The following is a 19,109-nucleotide window of genomic DNA, read 5'->3' on the forward strand; positions in this document are numbered from 1 at the left end:
TCTATATATATTATAATATTATTATTTTTTTTTTTTCTAGGTGGATCAGCTTAATATTGCGGAAAGAATGTTGCTTCCAATGTAATTGTCTGCATCATCTTTCAATCCCCCATATTTTTTGGGGGTAAATATATATATCCATACACCGCATGCATACATATACACATATATACATACACATACTATATAGAATACATACTTTTTAAGAATATACCTTTTATTATTTATTCCCCGCAACCCTACCACACTTCCCCAATGGATGTAAACTAATAAACACTTTCTGCTTTTTACCTTCAAGTTTATACATCCTTATACCTATTTTTACAGACACAGTCTACTTTTATAATAGTTCTCTCTTTGTTCTTAGTCCTTCCTCTATTTCTGTGTCCATACAATTTTATTTCCACTTGTAACTGTGCTATTTCACAAAAGCTCCGACCTATACACATTTCACAGATCCCGTATGCCTTACCTTGTTTTATTCTTGTTATTAGTCCCACCCTTCAGTTCCACTCAAACCCTTCCATCTATCTTCCAACATCATCCATTTCGGATTTTATTGCCATATATTTTTCAACTGCGTGATGCTTCACAAAAGATTTAACCTTTCTATTCTCATAGCTTCTAGATTGTAAATTAAAAATAAACATTTTTGCTAAATAATTATTATATTTATTGATATGACTATGCTTTTCAAATCCCCCAGTATTGCTATCTGTAGCGTTAGTTTCTAGGCAAATGTTTGCAATTCTTCAGCCATTCCTGACCTGTGACAAAAACGAGCTACATATGGACAATACCAAAATAAATGATCTAATGACTCTGCCTCCTCACAACAGAATCTGCAGAGCTTGGGAAGATTGTATACCCATATATATAACCATTCTATTGGTTGCAAGAAATTTGTACAGTAATTTAAATTGAAAAATTCGAAGTTTTGAATCCGCGTTGTTTTGCGTATCAATTCATAAACCATGTTGCCATGGAAATGGGTACATCGAAAATCTCTTCCCAACTATTTTGCAATTTATATGGCACAGCTGTCAGTTTTGGTCTTAAATTAAATTGGTATATGTTTTTATTTATCACACTTCTTTAAACATTTATGTTCTTTAATACAGGGCCGACATACAAGTTCCTTACTTTTTCCCCTTCTACTTGCCTCTTCCATTTTTGTGGTATAATGCTGCAATATAATTGGTTGTAATTTGGGTAGAGCAGACATTTCCATATGTCTGTGTTAGCTGCATGTTGACATAATCCACCAGTCCTATTTATGATATTCATTCACAAAAATTATACTTTTTTAAACATTTCTTCGATAAATACAGTTTTTTTTATCAATTATATATTGAATTTAACCACAATATTTGTTGTACTATTTGTTCCGTCCTTTCAGGTGGATTAAACTGAAATTGCAACCAACTTCTAAGGCTTGTTTAAAAATAAGGATATTTTGGAGATTATTTCCTTTTCAAACAACCGAAAGTGAAGCAGGGTAATCTGAATAAGGGAAAAAGGCCCTTCTTGAACATAGGATGAGACATTCGTACCAATTTACTAGAGAACCAGTTTGAGTTTAAGTATAACTTTTGTATGACTGATGCCTTTAGTGAGAGGTCTAATGCTTTAATATTAATAATTTCTGCCCTCCGAATTCAATTCGTTATAAAATAGGCCCTTTTAATTTTATCTGGCTTGCCGTTCCAAATAAATGGAATATTTTTGTCATATAATTTAAAAAGCAGGCACTAGGTTAGGCAAAACCATAAGCAAATAGGTAAACTGTGATATGACTAAAGAGTAATCAGGGTGATTTTCCACAAATAGAACAGGTATTTTCCTTTCCATGGTAGCAAGATCTTATCTATTTTTGCTAACTTTCTATAAAAATTTATTGGAGTGAGATCATTTCTTTCTTTTGGATTTTTATACCGAGTATGTCCACATCTCCGTCAGACCATTTAATTGGTAAACTACATGGCAATATAAAATGTGTATTTTTTAGTGATCCAATACGTAATATGGTACATGTTATCATAATTTGGTTTTAATCCAGAGAGGATAGCAAAGGTATCTAGATCCTCTATGAGGCTGGAGAGACTCTAGTTGTGGTTTTAAAAGAAACATGAATCTTGAAATATTCTAGGCATTTATATATAAACTCCAGTCGTACTTTATCAAAAGCCTTTTCAAAATCAGCTATGAAAACCAGACCTGGTGTCCCCGATATTTCATAGTGTTCTATTGTTTCCAGTACTTGCCTTATATTATCTCCAATGTATCGTCCATGTAAAAAAAAACTGTCTGATTAGGATGAATAATATCTGACAAAACTTTTTTTATTCTATGCGCCAAGCATTTTGCTAGGATTTTTGCATCACAACACTGAAGTGTAAGAGGTCTCCAATTTTTTAATTGGACTGGATCTTTATATATATATATATATATTTATATATACCACTATACCATGCAGTCTTTGTAAATGTATTTTTAAATCATCACGGTATTTCTAAAGCGTCACTGTGTGTGTTTACTTAATGAAAATAGAATATGCATTAATTTGATATGCATTAATTTGGCCATTGAAATGCTCAGTCTGTGTGGGGATTAGGAAACAAATTTGAAGATATTTAGATACACAGTCCTGATTGGCTGACAGAATGGTCTTAGAGCCCACCCCCTTACCCAAATGAACAGTCATTGGTCTATTATAAACAGATCACATTGTGATGTCATGATGTGGGCCAAAAGTTCCATCCCACCTGAACAGGCTAAAMTTCCAGCAATTGTTTCAAACAGCGCTTACACAAAAAATTTAAAGATGTTGACCTCATGGTGTGGAATTATCATTTAAAAAACAGAAAAATCACGTTTTTAACTGCACTGCCCCTTTAAAGCCAACATGGAACCTGTTGGATAATTCGTCATCATGGTTGATGTAACTAACTCAGTGCTCTTCTAGAAAAGAATATTGCTGCCAGAATATTGCCGTCTAGTTTTGGAGGTGTCACCCAAGTAACATCCCATAAATCTGTTGTTTTTCAAATGAAATGGCATGCTTTGCCCGCTCAAGAATCTCAGAGTGAAGCTATTCGTCAGCCGAGACAGCTTGGAAATWGGGAGGCACACTTGTTTTCAACATCTGAATCATATTTTTTTGTCTGTGGGATGATATTAGGCCAAGTTCAACTGTTTTTCATGTGTACCATTTCTCATTCTTGAATGGCAGGCTATCAACCTCAAGAGGCATCTCATGGGGAGCAGCTAGGAGCAGTTCCCATCTATAACGAAGCCAGGGAGCTTGTTGAAGAGGCAGCCATGCTTTTAGGAGGTAAAAACACAGCATCCCCTTCAGGGGCTGACATATACTGCTYAACAACTGATGTCTTTGTTATTCTCAGGTAGATGTGAGTATGTGCATGATGAGCTGTTTGTTCTCTCTGAGCCAGAACTTTCTCCAAGTTTTTACAGTTAAGTCTCTCAATGGGACTGGAAAGGTTGCATCTATTGTGCAGATCCAGCTGTATGCCTCAACCACAAATTGAAAAGATAAGATCGTCTAAGATCTGGAAATTATATGTTGCTTACCGTTTTCATTCATTTGGGTTTGTGGCATACAACTGGATCTACACAATAGATTGCCTGGGATGTGGARGTATCTCACCAAAATGCCACTTTTGAGGTCTGAAAAGGTCTGACAAGCTTTGTTTTTTAATTGTAATGTCCCTTAATAATAGTAATAATTTATTACATTTGTAAAGTGCTTCTCATTATACAGAATTATTTCTAAGTCTACAAAATAAATGCTRCAAGGGACAAGGACACCAAGGAGCACAGCTATCAACAGAAAGCCTTCATAAAGAGAAAGATATTTATGCTCYTTTTTAAAGGAGCCCAGAGTCCGTGGTGACGTCAGGTGGTCCGGGAGGGCATTCCAGAGGCGTCTTCCCACGCTCTTAAAAAAGAGGTGCTGTCTAGAACAGAAAAGTGTTATTCGGRTGTCCTCATAGGAGAGCCCTTTGAATAACTAGTTTTGGTTCCAGGTGAAATCCTTTCCACAGAGGGTTCTACACGGAACCCAAWGGGTTATATCTGAAACCAATGGGTTCTACCAGGCACCCTTTTGGAACCTTTTTTTCCAAGAGTGTAAAGTACTCCTAACTAACATTACCTTTTTTTKTTGGATGATTGATATATTGCAAGAATATCTTGGCATGTTGCGCAAGCCAGAGTCCATAGTCTCACATTGTCTGCCTTCTACTACTTACAGTGCTGTAAATCTGGCCAAGTGAGACTATAGTCAATGTGACACTCTCAGGCATACACACGTTCAGAGCAAATGTCACCCCTTGCCAGGGTTAAGACKGTTGATACCCACATATTAACACCAGAGCTAATTTGGCTTCCTGCCCCCTTCAACACCACTTTGCATAACCAAAAGCTGTCTGTGTTAAAAGGAAATGAACAACGCTTTGGTGAAATTGGATTAATATTACGTTGCCATAGAAACACGATTTAATTTGGGCAGGTTTAATAGAGCAATTATGCAGGTGCCTTTTAATAATACTTTTATTTATTTTTAACTTATTGCTACTTTTGTAATACAGGATTGGTCAGAATACAGAGATATACTGTTTCAATTTCACCTAGTAGGTCTATTCTCCACTTGTGATTGTGATGCACAGCCGCATATGATGTGCTGTTCCTGAGGTTGTAGCACTGTTAGAATAGGTAGAGCTCAACAGAGTCAATGCATGCATGTTCCTGAGTACCGCATGCATGTTCCTGAGTACCGCGTGCTGTTTAGCCCATTACACTGTTAAAAGTCCCTGCTTTCACACAGAAACATTTAAATGGTTTCTAACTCTGTTTGCAACATTGTAGTGCTTGTAAAACAAGAGAAATATTCTGTTACAAAGACTCAAAATAATAAACTAGATGACCGGCTCTCTTGAAAAGCAATGGAGACAAAACATCCTGTCTCTGTGTTTTTACATGCAAGTGATGTTCGTCAAGATATTATCATTTGGTAAGTTGCTAACCTTGGCTTTTCTGTAGCTTTTTTTAGCTTTCATTGTAATGCAGATATGCAAGGCAAGGCAAGTGGTTAATGCTGGAACTTGATGTGCTTGCTTTTCTGATTCCTCTTGATTTCCATCTTGTATAACAGACTGTGCCACCAGATTAAGCTCTGCACTACAATTCACACACTATCTGCATGAAATTGGATGCAGCATTAAAAAGCACAGTGCAAAATACGTGTTTCTCAGAACTGCGGCATTGAGGAAGGTATTCCGCGACTTGCCTCAGCTTACATAACAAGAAGAAGCARAATTGTGAGTGGTTTGAGATGATTGGASGCCTACTGTGTGAAACCCCGACAAATTTCTTGATCCGACGCATGGACTGGGACTCCAATGCTCTCAGACAGACCATGTCTGTTTCAAAGACCCATTTGGATGGTATTGTGGTACAACGAGCAGGCCTCTTTACCTTCTCAACCTCAGAGCAGACACTGCTTATCCCCTATGACCCAACAGACAAATGGAGGATTATGACTGTTTTCAACCTGATGTTGCTCACTACCGATGACTGTGAATTTTTGTACTTTGCTTAAGAGCCTTGGGAAAAGGGGGCCTTTTCCCCCTTTTTCTACCTATTTTTGTACACTTGTGAGCCATGACKAATAAGTTATGAACCTCAGATTGTTTACTAGATTTGAAGTCCCCAACCCGCCATCTTGAATCTTTGTATGCTAGGCCTTTGCTGAGTAAGCACCTGCAGACTATCTCTGTCTCGCGGCGTGCCTCTTTTTAAAGAACTCATGAAAGCCAGTCAACAAGGAGCCATGAAAGACAGAGAGGAACAAACAGACACTCGCGGCTCTCTCTCTCAGGAGACAGAAGCAAGTGAATCTGCCATGCCCAGCCTGCATCTGCATCCAAAGCAGCTCGTTTTCATCTGGGCTGTGACAATGGATGCCATTGAAACTATCTTCACGGCATTGTTTTCCATTGGTTCAAAGGTCACACTTTCCGGATTTTTTTGGAGGGTAATGTGCCTGTTGTGGAATATGCAGGCATTCGTGATGAATGAGAGACATTGTCTCTGGCTGAATTCCTCCCCTTGGCTCTGAGTTGCAGCAATAGCACACATATGCAGTGGTTTGTCTGTGTATTATGGACCTAATCTGATTCTGGTTTACCTGCAAGMCATCACACCATCACTCTTTCTTTCATCCTTCATCTGCTTCTCTTTATCCCCCTCTTATCTCTGTCTCCATCATCTCTCTATCCAGGCCCACCATTAAGCTGGCCCAAAGCTTCAATTACCCACCAATGTTCCACTATGAATATTCTTCCCATTTTCTATGTGACCCAATGGTACTGTACATCTGTACATTGACTGTGAAAGTTGATAGCCTTGTTTATGGTACTGGTGTGTTATACCACACTGAGGCAACACAGATGTTGCATTGTCGGGAAGTGAGTTGAATAAAACCATTTTTTCGATAGGCTATCTATTTCATTCTGTTCATATCACATTCTTCATAACATCTATTCATATTCAAGGTTTCCGAAGATCACTTTTCAAAAATGTGTATTCAATGACCCTGTTTTTCATAGGAKAGCTACTTCATTCTTTTTCAGGGTAAAATGCAGTGAGGAGAAATTTTCAAGGGCAAGGAATCTGTGTAGGTTGGCTTGAAGGATGTACCTAATATAGATATAACAGCCAAGTACGCAACAGATGCTGTATTCCAGCAACGTGTCAAGAATACCTTTTTTATTTGTATTTATGTCAGTTGAATACAACGTGGTGTGCATTGTAGTAATAAGTACTGTTATAATACCCACATTAGTTTTCCCTCCAGGGATGTAAACTGCCCATGAGTCTTTCGTGTCTCATGGAACATATTGTGATGAATGTGTTTGATATTGCACACACAAATACATGTGTGGCAGAATCCAATATTATAGCATTTCAATCAACCAATCATTCAATCTATTGATTTCCAATCAATTGTATCACAGTCAATTAAACAACTCACCCATTTCCTCTGATGCCTGCATATCTAAAAAGCACAGAATAAAAGCTGCAAACTGTACTATCCAGAGAACAACTATACCTAGGTTACACAATGATTTATGGTGTACTTTTGTCTTTGCTGGGGGACAAATAGTGAGGAGAACACATACATCTTTATTAATACCCATGCCTCAGCAGAGAACCTCCAAGGGCAATAGAAATATCACTTCACATTAAAATTATTCATCTTCACAATCGCAGTCTCTCTCCTGTCGACAAGACAACCCACCCATTCCATTCTCAGAGTCAGGGCCATGTATCATGCAACTACTTTATGTGCAGCTTGGCCAACATTGGAATCACGATCAAATCCACACAGTAAATAATTAAAGAAACCACAATTACTCATTTTTAAGCGGATATAAAAATTATATTGTAGCCCCTGTAATAAATTCATTTCCAGGATTTCAACGTTCTTATGTAGGTTCTGACATTCCATTGGTAGATAKATCGGTCTGTCATCGTAGTACTTGCGCGGGATTGGTTTTTTAACATCCAACGGCTCAGCAGTCTTTGGCTCCTGTTGTACCTGTCGTTCTGTGAGAGGCTGTCGGTGTTTCCTGTTGTTCCGCCCATTCCCTCCCATCACCAATCAGTCAGATCGACTGTTGCGAGAGCGTGCTGTATGTAATGGTGGTTGTCACTGACAAATGTGAATAAAAAGCCGGTGGATTTTACAGCGACGATAAGGAGAGAAAACCACGTCAAAATATAGGGAGCTGAACTGGAGTAAAAGGAGATAGGGAAGCGTGCTCTTTCAAACCACGCAGAATATGGCGGAGCACCACACAGCCACTGACGGCAAGCACAAAGCGTCCTTGAATGCCGGGGGCTCGCTGCATGGTAACAGCCGACCTAACGCCGCGTGTGGAGGAGGGGGAAAAGGAGGCCTCTCTGGCGGACTGGCACAGCCAGCAGGGTGGCAGTCCTTACTCTCCTTTACCATTCTTTTTCTGGCCTGGTTGGCAGGCTTCAGTTCAAGACTTTTTGCAGTGATCCGGTTCGAGAGCATCATCCACGAGTTTGATCCATGGTAAGTAGTTAGCTAACTCATTTCCAGTATTAGTTAGCTAGCCACAAACTATCTTTGGTTGCGTTGTAGTAAATAGGCTCGCTAGCCACGAGCGACTCTTGCTTGCTGCTGTTCTAGATGGTTTGGTGCCTCGTTTTATTGACTGCACGGTGATGTCTAGATTTGTCTCCCTGGCCGCATAATGCAGTTTTCGTAGTCAACTACGGCGTCATGCACAACTTCACCGGTTGCAAAACTTTTACCGGACGGTTTTTCAAATATGATGAGTAACTTGAGCTAGCCAATCTAATAGCTAACTAACTAGCGTTGTAAAACTAACTAAAACTAATATGCTCCGTGTTATAAATAGGCTGACGGATTGTTAGCTAACTACTGTAACGTTAYCTAGGCAAGCAATGCCCCGAAGTCAAAACACCCTTGACATTTCCTCATGAGGAATAGGCCTAGAACTMTATTGTTCTAGTTGATGGGCTCTCCAACCCTGGTCCTGGAGAGCTGCCGCCCTGAAGGTTCACTCCGACTCTAATRTAGRACACCTTATTCTAATAATTAGCTGGTTGYTAAATTGAATAAGGTTAGTTACAACTGGGGTTGMGGAGCTCCGTTCTAGTCATTCATRCATCGATTKACTCACTCATCCAAGTTGAGTATCCTAGCCAAAGTCAGTGTTATCGTGGCTCCAAGAGGGCAGTCAGTTCCACTTCACTTTGGGTAGGACATGGTCAACTATGTTCTGCATCTCAGGTTTTAGAGTATAATTTACAATCCCCAAAACATCCAAGGTTGTGGAAATGATTAATACTCTAGAATAGGCATGTAAGTGCTGCTCTACACAATTTGTATTGTCCTCCTAACATTAATGTGGCCACTGGACAGCTTGAATGTAGTTGGACACTGCCAATTTCTAATACAAATCAAATTGACGTGGCATTTCTTATGACGGCAGGATTAAAAACCGGAAGCCAGGGGCCATGTCTCCCCTCGATTTGTTCTTGGCCATTCCTTCACACRGTACACAGGATTATTCTGCTATTGTTTATCTGTCAAAATGGTTCACGCTGTACTGGCCGACTGGCTGCACTGCCATTCATTCTTGGGATTGTTATCAAATCTACATGGCAGTGTCCCATTCAAACAGCACTGCTGATGTGCTGTTACTGGAGTGACCCCATTAAGTATTGGCTAGTAGTGTGCATGATTGCACACGGTGCTAGCAAGGCTGTCCCTGCAGTTAAACATCTGAAATTGGTGCATTATCATCAATAAAGTGCATCTTAATCTTCCCAGGCAGTTGTTGGTGTGCACTCATTTTAAAGGGACGTTTTGGCAARGAGGCCCTTCATCTACATCCCCAGAGGCAGGTGAACTTGTCGATACCATTTTCATGTCTGTGTCCAGTATGAAGGAAGTTTTGCTAGCCAATGCTAACTGACGTTAGTGCAATGATTGGAAGTCTGAGTGTTTGCTAGCGTGCTATGTTAACGAGCAGGGATAATTGGTAGATCCTGGGCTGACGTTGCACTTTTCACACAACTACTAATGTTCCTCTCCTGTTCTAAGCACCAAGCTTTGCCCAGACCTAAGTGCGTTGTCTGTATGAAGTGCCTTCAAGTAGAGCACCAGAGAGCCTCCTCAGCAAAATTACAAGGAGACTCGATGCAGAATTGCACTGAGTCCCAAATGACACCCAATGGGCCCTGGTCAAAAGTATTGCACCATATAATCAATGGCACCCTTTTCCCTATTTTGCCTATGTCTGATATGCTGCCTAACAGACTACCTTGGGTGGTCACATGGTTTCCCAGCCGTTCTGTAAGGTAAATTGTTTGCTAGCTGTGTGATGTACTAGGTGACCAGAGGACTGTGGGATGCTCATTCACCCATCTATCAAGCTCTCCCAGACGCATTAAAACCAGGTGTGTCATATTTGATGCAGCAGGTGATTTGTAACTCGTGCTGCTGTTAGGATTATATTCAAAGAGCGTTCCTCAAATCAATTCTCTTTCATGACATTGAGTTTGTGTTGAGCCTTGGTCTGTTWAAAAAAATATGTTAATTAAATCGCTGTTAACGTCCAAATGCTTGTGATCAATGAATCAAGGGTTTTACTTGCCAGCGAGAATAGAATAGGCTAGATGATGGCTATAAACAAATGTCATGCTGATCTGAGGACTGAGTTGGTTATCTTGGTTGCCTAGATGCTATAATACCCCTATTGCTTTTTGGTTGAGCCTCCTCTCTATGAACCTAACCATTATGTTGAACAAGCAGGCAATTTGAAAATGCGAGATTGGCTCTGTCAGCAGTATGCCAAGCTAATATTGAAATAGGCAAACATTTGTCTGTGATGGAACAGTGAGTGGCATGACAAGCCTGTTATCTTTAGCACTGCTCTCTAAGATTGGATTCTCCCCACCTCTTGGACTTTTGAAGAACAGTTGGGGGTATTACAGTAATAATATAGCCATTTTGATTTGCCTTATTTGGTCGGTGGTCTGTAGGTTACTCGTTTCAAACACAAGGCTACGTCAATCAGCGTAAGGTTTTGTGTAGAAACTCATGTCTAACTTTAGCATTGATCACCATGGCCAAAACATCACTTGGATCATTTAATCAATTACAGCACATCTCATTCGTCAAGATGCTGCATTGACTGACTGAACGGATTGCAAACACGTCATTGAGATGACAGAAATTCARACCACAAGCTTGAAATCCAAGCGATAGCCTACACACCTTTTTTGGGGGGAAGCGACCCCCTAAATCCCCTCTGGCAAATTTCTCTCTTTGTTCAATATTTGCGAAGCTGCTGATGGAGCCATTCAATATAACTCAAAGGAGTTGATTTCCACCCATGTCTGCAGTAACATCTGTCTGGATAATTGACTGAGAAGAAAGTGGATTCCATCCAGACAGTGCACATCTAGGGAACTTGGACTCAGACCAGGGATAACTGGAGGATAGACTATCGCACATGTACCTTGAACATGTATCAAGGCAGATTACTTGAAGCAAGGAAAGTGCAACTCACTGCACTTACTCTAAAGCATGATGTGGAAAAGATCCAATTCTCATAGATATCTCTAACAGCGGCTTGGCTGAGGAGTATCCCAAAACCTAAGTTTATTCCCTGCAGCATCTGTCGCAGCCATCTGTCCAACAGCTAATGAAATATTCAGTGCAGTGTGGTGTCCAATTACCTGCAGTGGGTGGCAAACTTTGTAAAACAGAGTCCCTATAATGCATTGCTCGGCACACACAGCACAGGGCACAAGGCTCGATTTGATCCAATCCCCCGCAATGAATTGGGCTTACCAGTGCTTTGGCTCCATAGTTCCAATTGCATTTAACCTATGTCATCAAATGCAGGCCTAGGCCAGAATTGCAAGTACCTCAAATGGGTAATTAACCAAGGAGATGGAATGTTTGATATTTTTTTATTTTATTTTTTTAAACAAACAAAAGCAGCATTTTAAATGTACTCTGGCTAGTGAGTGCTCATGTTGAAAGAATCTTTATCTCGTTAGTGTTCTCTCATTGGATCACTCAACCCACCCTCTTGGAAGTGACTCATCGATTAGAATCACAGATTCATCCTGATGATCATTGAATTGACATGTAAAAAGGAACCTTTGTTGGGCTCCTGCAGATGAGGAAAGGCAGCTGTACGATGATGGCTCCTGCTAATTAGCCAAGCGTCGAGGAGACCCGTGAGATGAGACCAATCATTGTGCATTTCTTTTGAAGCACATTTTCAATACCAAAGACGCTGATTGTGTTCTGGCTTCGGTTAGACTCCGCTCTCCAGTCCCAGGCGTAACAGAATTCGTATCACGCCCAATACAGAGGGAACGATCACTCGCACCACTTTATTCTCCTGTTGTCTTCAATCAAGGTTGTTGATGCTAAGCTCACGATTATCTTCCATTCCCCGCGTGCCCATCCCCAGGGTGCAGAGGCAGTGGTGGAGGCGATATGGCCGCCGCGTGCTGTTCCTACCCTGGGCACCTGCAGCACGCGTAGGAGCTGAGCTGGCAGGAAGGAGCTTAGAGCCGAGGGGCCTCTTTTTWTAACCGCTGTGAAAATGTTACACTAAATATCTGTGTGCGCCATTTCTGAAAAGACTGATTTATAAACTTGGGGCATACCATACATATGCACGTTTCCCCGTTTTTATAAATCAGACCAAATCAAACGGCGTGCGCGAACGAGAATTATAACTGCGCCTGAGCGCCCATCATGGTGACAATTGCCTTTTTATGCTGTATAATTCAGAACTATTATCATTAGGCCACGGCATACGGAAGACATTGTTGTTCAATATTTAGTTTATCAATAGTTTGGATTTCTATGTCCTGGTATAGTCTGAGATTAAATAGGCAATGATGTCGCGCTCATATCGCACAGCAATACTGTGGCCTAAGCCTTCCTATACTGTCAAATATCTTACATAAGTTACCTGTCTATTTACTGTGTTGGCTAGCTAAATGTGCAAACAAAAGTAAACTAATTGCAATGACAGGCAATCTAGCTCAAAGTTATACATGCTGTATATAGGTAGGAGCTACCGAAATGTAATTTCTGGTGAGTTTGGACGTTTACAATCAAACGTGAGAGACTGTACAAATGAACAAAGTTTTGACTCCTGCTTGTCTGAAGGAAGAATGGTAATGGCTCTGGAGCAGTATGTGTACATGCTGTGTCTGTGGAGTCTGGAGTCACTCGGGCAACAGGCCTGCCTGCTCTGAGAAGATTGGGTAAGAGCAGATGGGCTGAGAACGGAGAGGAGAATGCAGTCAATATGCATATTAAAAACTGGAACAGTCATGATTGTCGTGGGGGTAGAGTAAAAGTCAGTTGGTCAGGTCTGTACAGCATTGGTCCGACCAATTAGAATTCACGCTCAAGACTGTTTTGATCACGTGGGCCGATAATATGTTATGGGTTGCCTCTGGAGATAACATCAATGAATATGGTGACTCAGTCAAAAAAATGTGATACCGTTAGTCTTCTCAACATGTTCCTGACTCATCGTGGATTGATGGCAGCCTTGTAGYAAAACTTCAAGCGKGTGATGCTGCTTWTAAACAGGGCAAGGTTGCRGGGGACAATAGGTTGGTTAAACAGTARAAATACGACCTACGCAGATCGATCAAGATGGCGAAACACAAGTATAGGGGAAAAGTGCAGGAGCAATTCAGGCGTCTGTGGCAGGGAAAAATACAATTTTTCTCATGATTCGAGCACAATGACCATGAGCTGTCAAGGAGAGCCCCCGACGACAGCGTGGGCTACACACACTCCATTGAGGACYTATGTAAGTCATTSYAACGTGTTAACCCTCACAAAGCTGCCAGCCTAGACGTCATCCCTAGCCGTGCCTTCAGAGGATGTGCAGACCAGCTTACTGTTGTAAGCAAAACATTAGGAAATGTAGCTGGCCACATTCTTTCTATGATAAACATTATAAATATGATGGCCATGCATCGTTTTTTCATTGTACACACATTTTCMTGTGGCTGCCAGCCAAATAGTGTTGCACTTCTGTCATCTGATGAAAATGAAGCTATTTACTGCCGAATGTGTTGCACTAATGTATTTTCTGAGAAGGAAAACTAAATGACTTAAATGTAAATGAAAACTATAGTTGCACGTCCCTCTGATCACTCTATTGAAGCCCCCCCAAAAAAGGTATTTACTTAAGTAGCTACAAATCTAAACATTTTTATATAGTTTCAACTGTATTGAAAAACCACCCCGTGGCTATTTCCAAATACGTTGGTATACTGTTTACCGCCTGAGGGGGGGGGTGTTTATATACACTCACACTGTAGAAATAAGCACACGTAAGACTATAAAGCACCTGCATTCCTGTTTGCTTATTTCCATCGGTTTCATTGAGATGGACATTTTCTTATTTTTGAGTTATGAATGTGAATGGTGTTCGAGCAGGTTTTGCAAAGTCGTTGGCGTCTTGCAGCAAAGCGCATGGCCCTCCTATACAAACAGCTCTCATTTCATGAGGATGGACAAAGCTACGCACAGCTGGGAAGAGGAATGTGGTTGAGTTTACTCGCACGGAATTGGCAATTGCTGACGTTCCCCTTTTCAGCCCAAATTAATTATACATCGGTATGCCTAACGGTGTGATTCTGAAAGTGTGCTACGAGGTTGCCTAACGAGAGATTCTTCCTGTCAGCAGCCCAGAGGCCATGCAGCAGCACCGTGATAAAGGGCGACAGCGCGCTGGAGTATTTGTTCATGTGATTAATTGCTTACCGCTAAGACCCCAGTGGCCTTAAATATCAATGTCTTCCTGAAGGAGGCCAGCATCCTGGGGAGTGGGAGATAAAGCCTAATGCTTTTTTTAGAGGTCTCTGTGTGAGGCTGTGTATGCAGGGGGATGTTTGAACTAGCGGAATGGTATAAAACGTATCSCTTGCAAAACCTGTAGGGTAGTATTCTGCCAATAAACCCTAAGGCTTTTAAAAAAATATATATTTTACATCCTCTCCCTCGGACTACACACAATTGCTGCACTCAGCCTACCACTTTTAACTGGCATTAAAACAGCCCACAATTGCTGTTCTCAGTCAGTTCTTTCTCCCGCTCTCTCTCTGTATAGTCTGCCTACCCACATGCACTTGGATGCGGTTGTTGTTCCATGACCGGCAGAACCTATCCATCTTGCAATAACAGACGGAACAGTGACCTCATCGTAGGTATCATCTCAGAATGATTTCTCTGTTTCGGCAGTGTGAGCACCCGCCTGGCTGTCAATGTTACGCTTCAACTTTCGCCACCCCCCTCGCTTTGGCGTTCCATCTCGGTGAACAGACACGTCAGGAGTCTAGGGCGAGAATGTTGGTCAGAAATCTAAGGGAACTAATCTGCTGATGCACAAAAAAAGCAAGCCCCTCGTTGCCAGGTCCTGAGATTTCATTCTCACTTCCCTCCCCGTGAGGATGGTTAGTATATACGCAGTGCTGAATAACTAATGTAGTGGTGGGTTGATGGCCACAACCTCCTCCCCCCCCCCCTTTCTTGTCAACTTTTAGTTGGCCTTTGATCTCTGGGATATCGCCTGTCTTTCTGGGATGGATATCAGGGGCGGAGGCTGGATGATGCTAGAAGCTGACAGCAAATGGTCGGTCGGAGCCAAAGGGGGGGGGGGGGGGGGGGCAAACCTTCACTTATCTCACACCATGGCCTCTCATGAGCGAGAGAATCAATTGTCCAAAAAATGCATTAGCCTCTCAGTTTTTTCTTTGGGCAGGGAATCTTGTGGAGGTTATTTTCCATTTATAAGACTAATGTTGAATTTGTGAGCCAGATGGGGTTGCTTAGTGGGAGCAGAGCTGCTTTAATAAGATCAACTGCTTAATCTATTTTAGTGGAGAAGTTCAAATAGCCGAGCGCTTGAGTGTCAGTTTTTTGTTTTGTTTCTGTCTTTCAACTATTTCCATATTAGCCTACCCAAGCTCTTCTGTAACTTGTTTTTACAAACTTGATAGTGGAAGTCCTTAACTTCTTCGTGAGCCCTTCGCGCTAACGGGATTGATTTGACAACACCCAGTGAACATAGCAAAACCAGAAATACTCATAATAATAAATCATACATAAATCATGTTATGCATCGGTTTAAAGATGATCTTCTTGTCAATCCAGCCACAGTGTCAGATTTGAAGAAGGCGTTACGGCGAAAGCAAACCATGCGATTATCTGAGGACAGCGCCCAGCATACCAACACATGAAAATCAGATTTCAAACCGCCAGGCGCGACACAAAAGTCAGAAATACCGATATAATTCATGCCTTTTGAAGATCTTCTGTTGGCACTCCAATATGTCCATTAAAACATCACAAATGTTCCTTTTGTTCGATAAATTCTGTCGTTATACCCCCCAAAATGTCAAATTTTGAGACACGTTTGATTCAGAAAATACACTGGTTCCAACTCGCGCAACATGACTACAAAGTATCTAATAAGTTACCTGTAAACTTGATCCAAACATTTCAAACAACTTATCCWAATCCAACTTTAGGTATTTTTAAAAGTAAATAATCGATAAAATTTAAGACTGAATAAACTATATTCAATGGCGGATAAAATGAAAGTGGAGCGAGCTTCAGGTTGCGTGCCACAACCACCACAGTACACTTAGCCATTTCCTTTCTGGGAGTAGAGCCACTTCATTTCTCAAAGGAAAAACGTCAACCAACTTCTAAAGACTGACATCTAGTGGAAGCCATAAGAACTGCAACCAGGTCCCTCATAAATCTAGTTCCCCATAGAAAACCAATTGAAAAGAGTGACCTCAAAWTRTTTTCCCCCTGGATGGTTTGTCCTCGGTTTCGCCTGCCAAATAAGTTATGTTATACTCACAGACATAATTTTAACAGTTTTAGAAACTTTTGAGTTTTGTATCTAAATCTACCAATTATATGCATATCCTAGCTTCTGGGCCTGAGTAGCAGGCAGTTTACTTTGGGTACGTTTTTCATCCGGACGTGAAAATAGTGCCCCCTAGCCTTAAGAAGTCAAGCAATCAAAGGGCTGTGAAAGCAAGGGCTATTGTGAAGCTTGGGCCATAGTCTGCCTCTTGTGGGTTGGAAGAATCATTTACTAGATGGCTACTGATCGGTGTTTCCAGTGAGCTCATCTGGCATATTCTGTTACTGGTGTATTTTGCTAGCAGATTGGCTGGCTGATTCTTTGGGGTTGTTAGTCCCTTTTGGCTGGTTACCTGGCAAGCTGATTGGCCAGCTGGCCACTTGGTGTATCTGGTCCTGCCGTCCAAGGCAGGGCAGAGACGGGGAGTTTTATTTTAATGGGTCCTGATGTATTGTTCTCTCTGGACATGGGCACCGTCTCAGTTTCTGCTGCTGTCTGTTGTAAGCACACAGTGTCCTCTTGGCACTGCTATAGAGGCGCCTTGCCCATTTTTAGATATGCCGCTAGCTTGTGTTCAGTCCGACTGCCCCCATGTTTGCCTGCTGCAGATGCTGCTATTGTTCAAGCAGTGTGTTCCAGTTCATCCCCCATTGCAATGAAAAAGAGATGGCTTCATCGCAACCCGTGACATTATAGAACGGCGGCTCTCGGGCCACATTTTGTTTCAGGTTGGCAAATCATCGACAGCCACTCAAGGACACGGTTACCCAGGGTAGTCACCGTAGTGCAGCGACATTCAGGCAGAAGGAGAGGTGAAGGGCAGTGGGTAAAGGATGAAGGGAGAGAGGGGTGTCTAAGAGTGACAGCTGGAATGGTTTGGCATTCGGTGACAGCCAGAGAAAGACGGGCCTGTCAGATTACTGTCAAATCTCATCACGCCTTGCAGTTGCTAGTGCTCTGACAGGTAGTRTGCGCAGGGTAGCCATGGAGAACCACAGGAGGGGACGAGAGGGGCAGTCTTAGCCCCCTGAGAATCAAGTGAGCCTGACGTTAGGACAGCCCCTGAACTAAGCCTGATGGAGGTAAAAACCTGAGGTATAGCAGTATGATTGACGGGTGCAGAGCATACTGATCATGCATGCATTCAGCATAGTCAGGAAGCCTGTTTTGGCAACATAAGTAGATGAAGGTTGACCACAGGGTCCTTCTGTGAGGAATGGAAGTTATTGGACATTAAAATGGTAGTGCTTTTTTTGATGTGACGCAAGCAAGCGAATCAAACATGCAGATTAGGCCTAGTCGAAGTAATGGGTTAATCTAGCATCTGCTTCTATCGTTCTTTTTTGTGGAGTGAASTTTATATTTTAGTGTACTTAAGTGCAGAGCTGGTCATGATCATTAACACTGAAGGCGAGCCCCTCAAATCCATTAGAGGCTATTTAATATCCAATTTGAATGTATTCTTTGATTTTGTTTTTTATAGCATACCCTCAAGGATATATCAGTTTCCCCCCCCCCCCATGCAGTTTTGTACATTTTACTATCAGTTAGTTCAGACTGCTGTATAAACATTTTTATTTCTCCTTTGATTTTCATCGGCCTCTTTCTTGGCGTTTTTGAAATTGTGTAGGTTTAATCAATAGGCCTGCACTTCCACGTTTTCTCTTCTCCAGTCCTTTGAAAAGTAAACAAAGTAAATTTTGCGAGATGTGACTTGCTGCTAATGATTGTCAGTGCTACTGAGTTCAAGGATCTTCTATGGTGTTTACAGCATGCTGTGTTAGGCTAATTATCACCAAATATGACCACAAATCAAATAGTCTAGCTTTCAATCAAAAAAATTATTTGTTCTATTTTTCTCTGGGTTTATTTATCATAACTGAGTTTCCCATGACCGAACCCTTTAAAATCCAAGAGATTTCATTCTAACGGTCTTAGTATTAAAAGCAGAGATTCCTTTATCCTCTTGCCCCTTCCTCTCCTTGGCCTCAAATAGATTTTCAGAAATTAATATATAATATGAATTTTTGTTTTCAGCAGCTCTTGAATTGAATTTGTCCTTGATGTGAAGCTTGGTGGTTGAGGAAGTGAGTGGCCTTCCAAAATGCAAATCAATGTCCCACGTTTCATAATACCCCCTGTCTGCATTGATCCCTTTAGTCTCCAACTCCATAGGACGGACTGACCCTTTCGGTTTGCTGGGGGGGGGGGGTGTTCAAGTGACTTCTATGTATTGTGGAGTCATTCTATAAGTCATTTGTGTTTCCATTAGTTAGCCTAATATTTGGTCTAACATAGGCTATATAATATTTATCAGATAACTGTGAGACAAAACCACAAGCTGTAGCAGTGTCACTTAGTACATGTCAGTACATTTATTTATTTTGAACCTTTTTGTTTTAACTAGGAAAGTCAGTTATGAACAAATTCTTATTTACAATGACGGCCTACACCGGCCAAACCCAGACGACGCTGGGCCAGTTGTCTGCCYCCCTATGGGAGTCCCATTCAAACCAGGGTGTCTGTYGCACTGAGATGCAGTGCCTTAGACCGCTGCARTCGGGAGCTCACTCGTTAGTGGATACGGCA

At 41.4% G+C, this 19,109-nt stretch overlaps 1 protein-coding gene and 1 long non-coding RNA gene across 2 annotated transcripts in view; one reads left to right on the top strand and one right to left on the bottom strand.

Annotated features, from left to right (window-relative positions):
• LOC139023402 (uncharacterized) overlaps nucleotides 1-19,109 on the bottom strand; it is a 43,525-nt gene that overhangs the window by 14,855 nt on the left and 9,561 nt on the right. The window lies entirely within an intron of this gene.
• The window catches only part of LOC111955945 (dolichyl-diphosphooligosaccharide--protein glycosyltransferase subunit STT3B), an 86,425-nt gene continuing 74,965 nt past the window's right edge, over nucleotides 7,650-19,109 (top strand). The window contains exon 1 of the mRNA XM_023976332.2: nucleotides 7,650-8,125. Within this exon, the coding sequence (XP_023832100.1) occupies nucleotides 7,866-8,125 (260 nt within the window). The 5' untranslated portion in view covers nucleotides 7,650-7,865. The remainder of the gene's footprint in view (nucleotides 8,126-19,109) is intronic.

The sequence above is a fragment of the Salvelinus sp. IW2-2015 genome, linkage group LG31 (assembly GCF_002910315.2).
Source record: "Salvelinus sp. IW2-2015 linkage group LG31, ASM291031v2, whole genome shotgun sequence".
In the NCBI taxonomy this organism is placed as follows: domain Eukaryota; kingdom Metazoa; phylum Chordata; class Actinopteri; order Salmoniformes; family Salmonidae; genus Salvelinus; species Salvelinus sp. IW2-2015.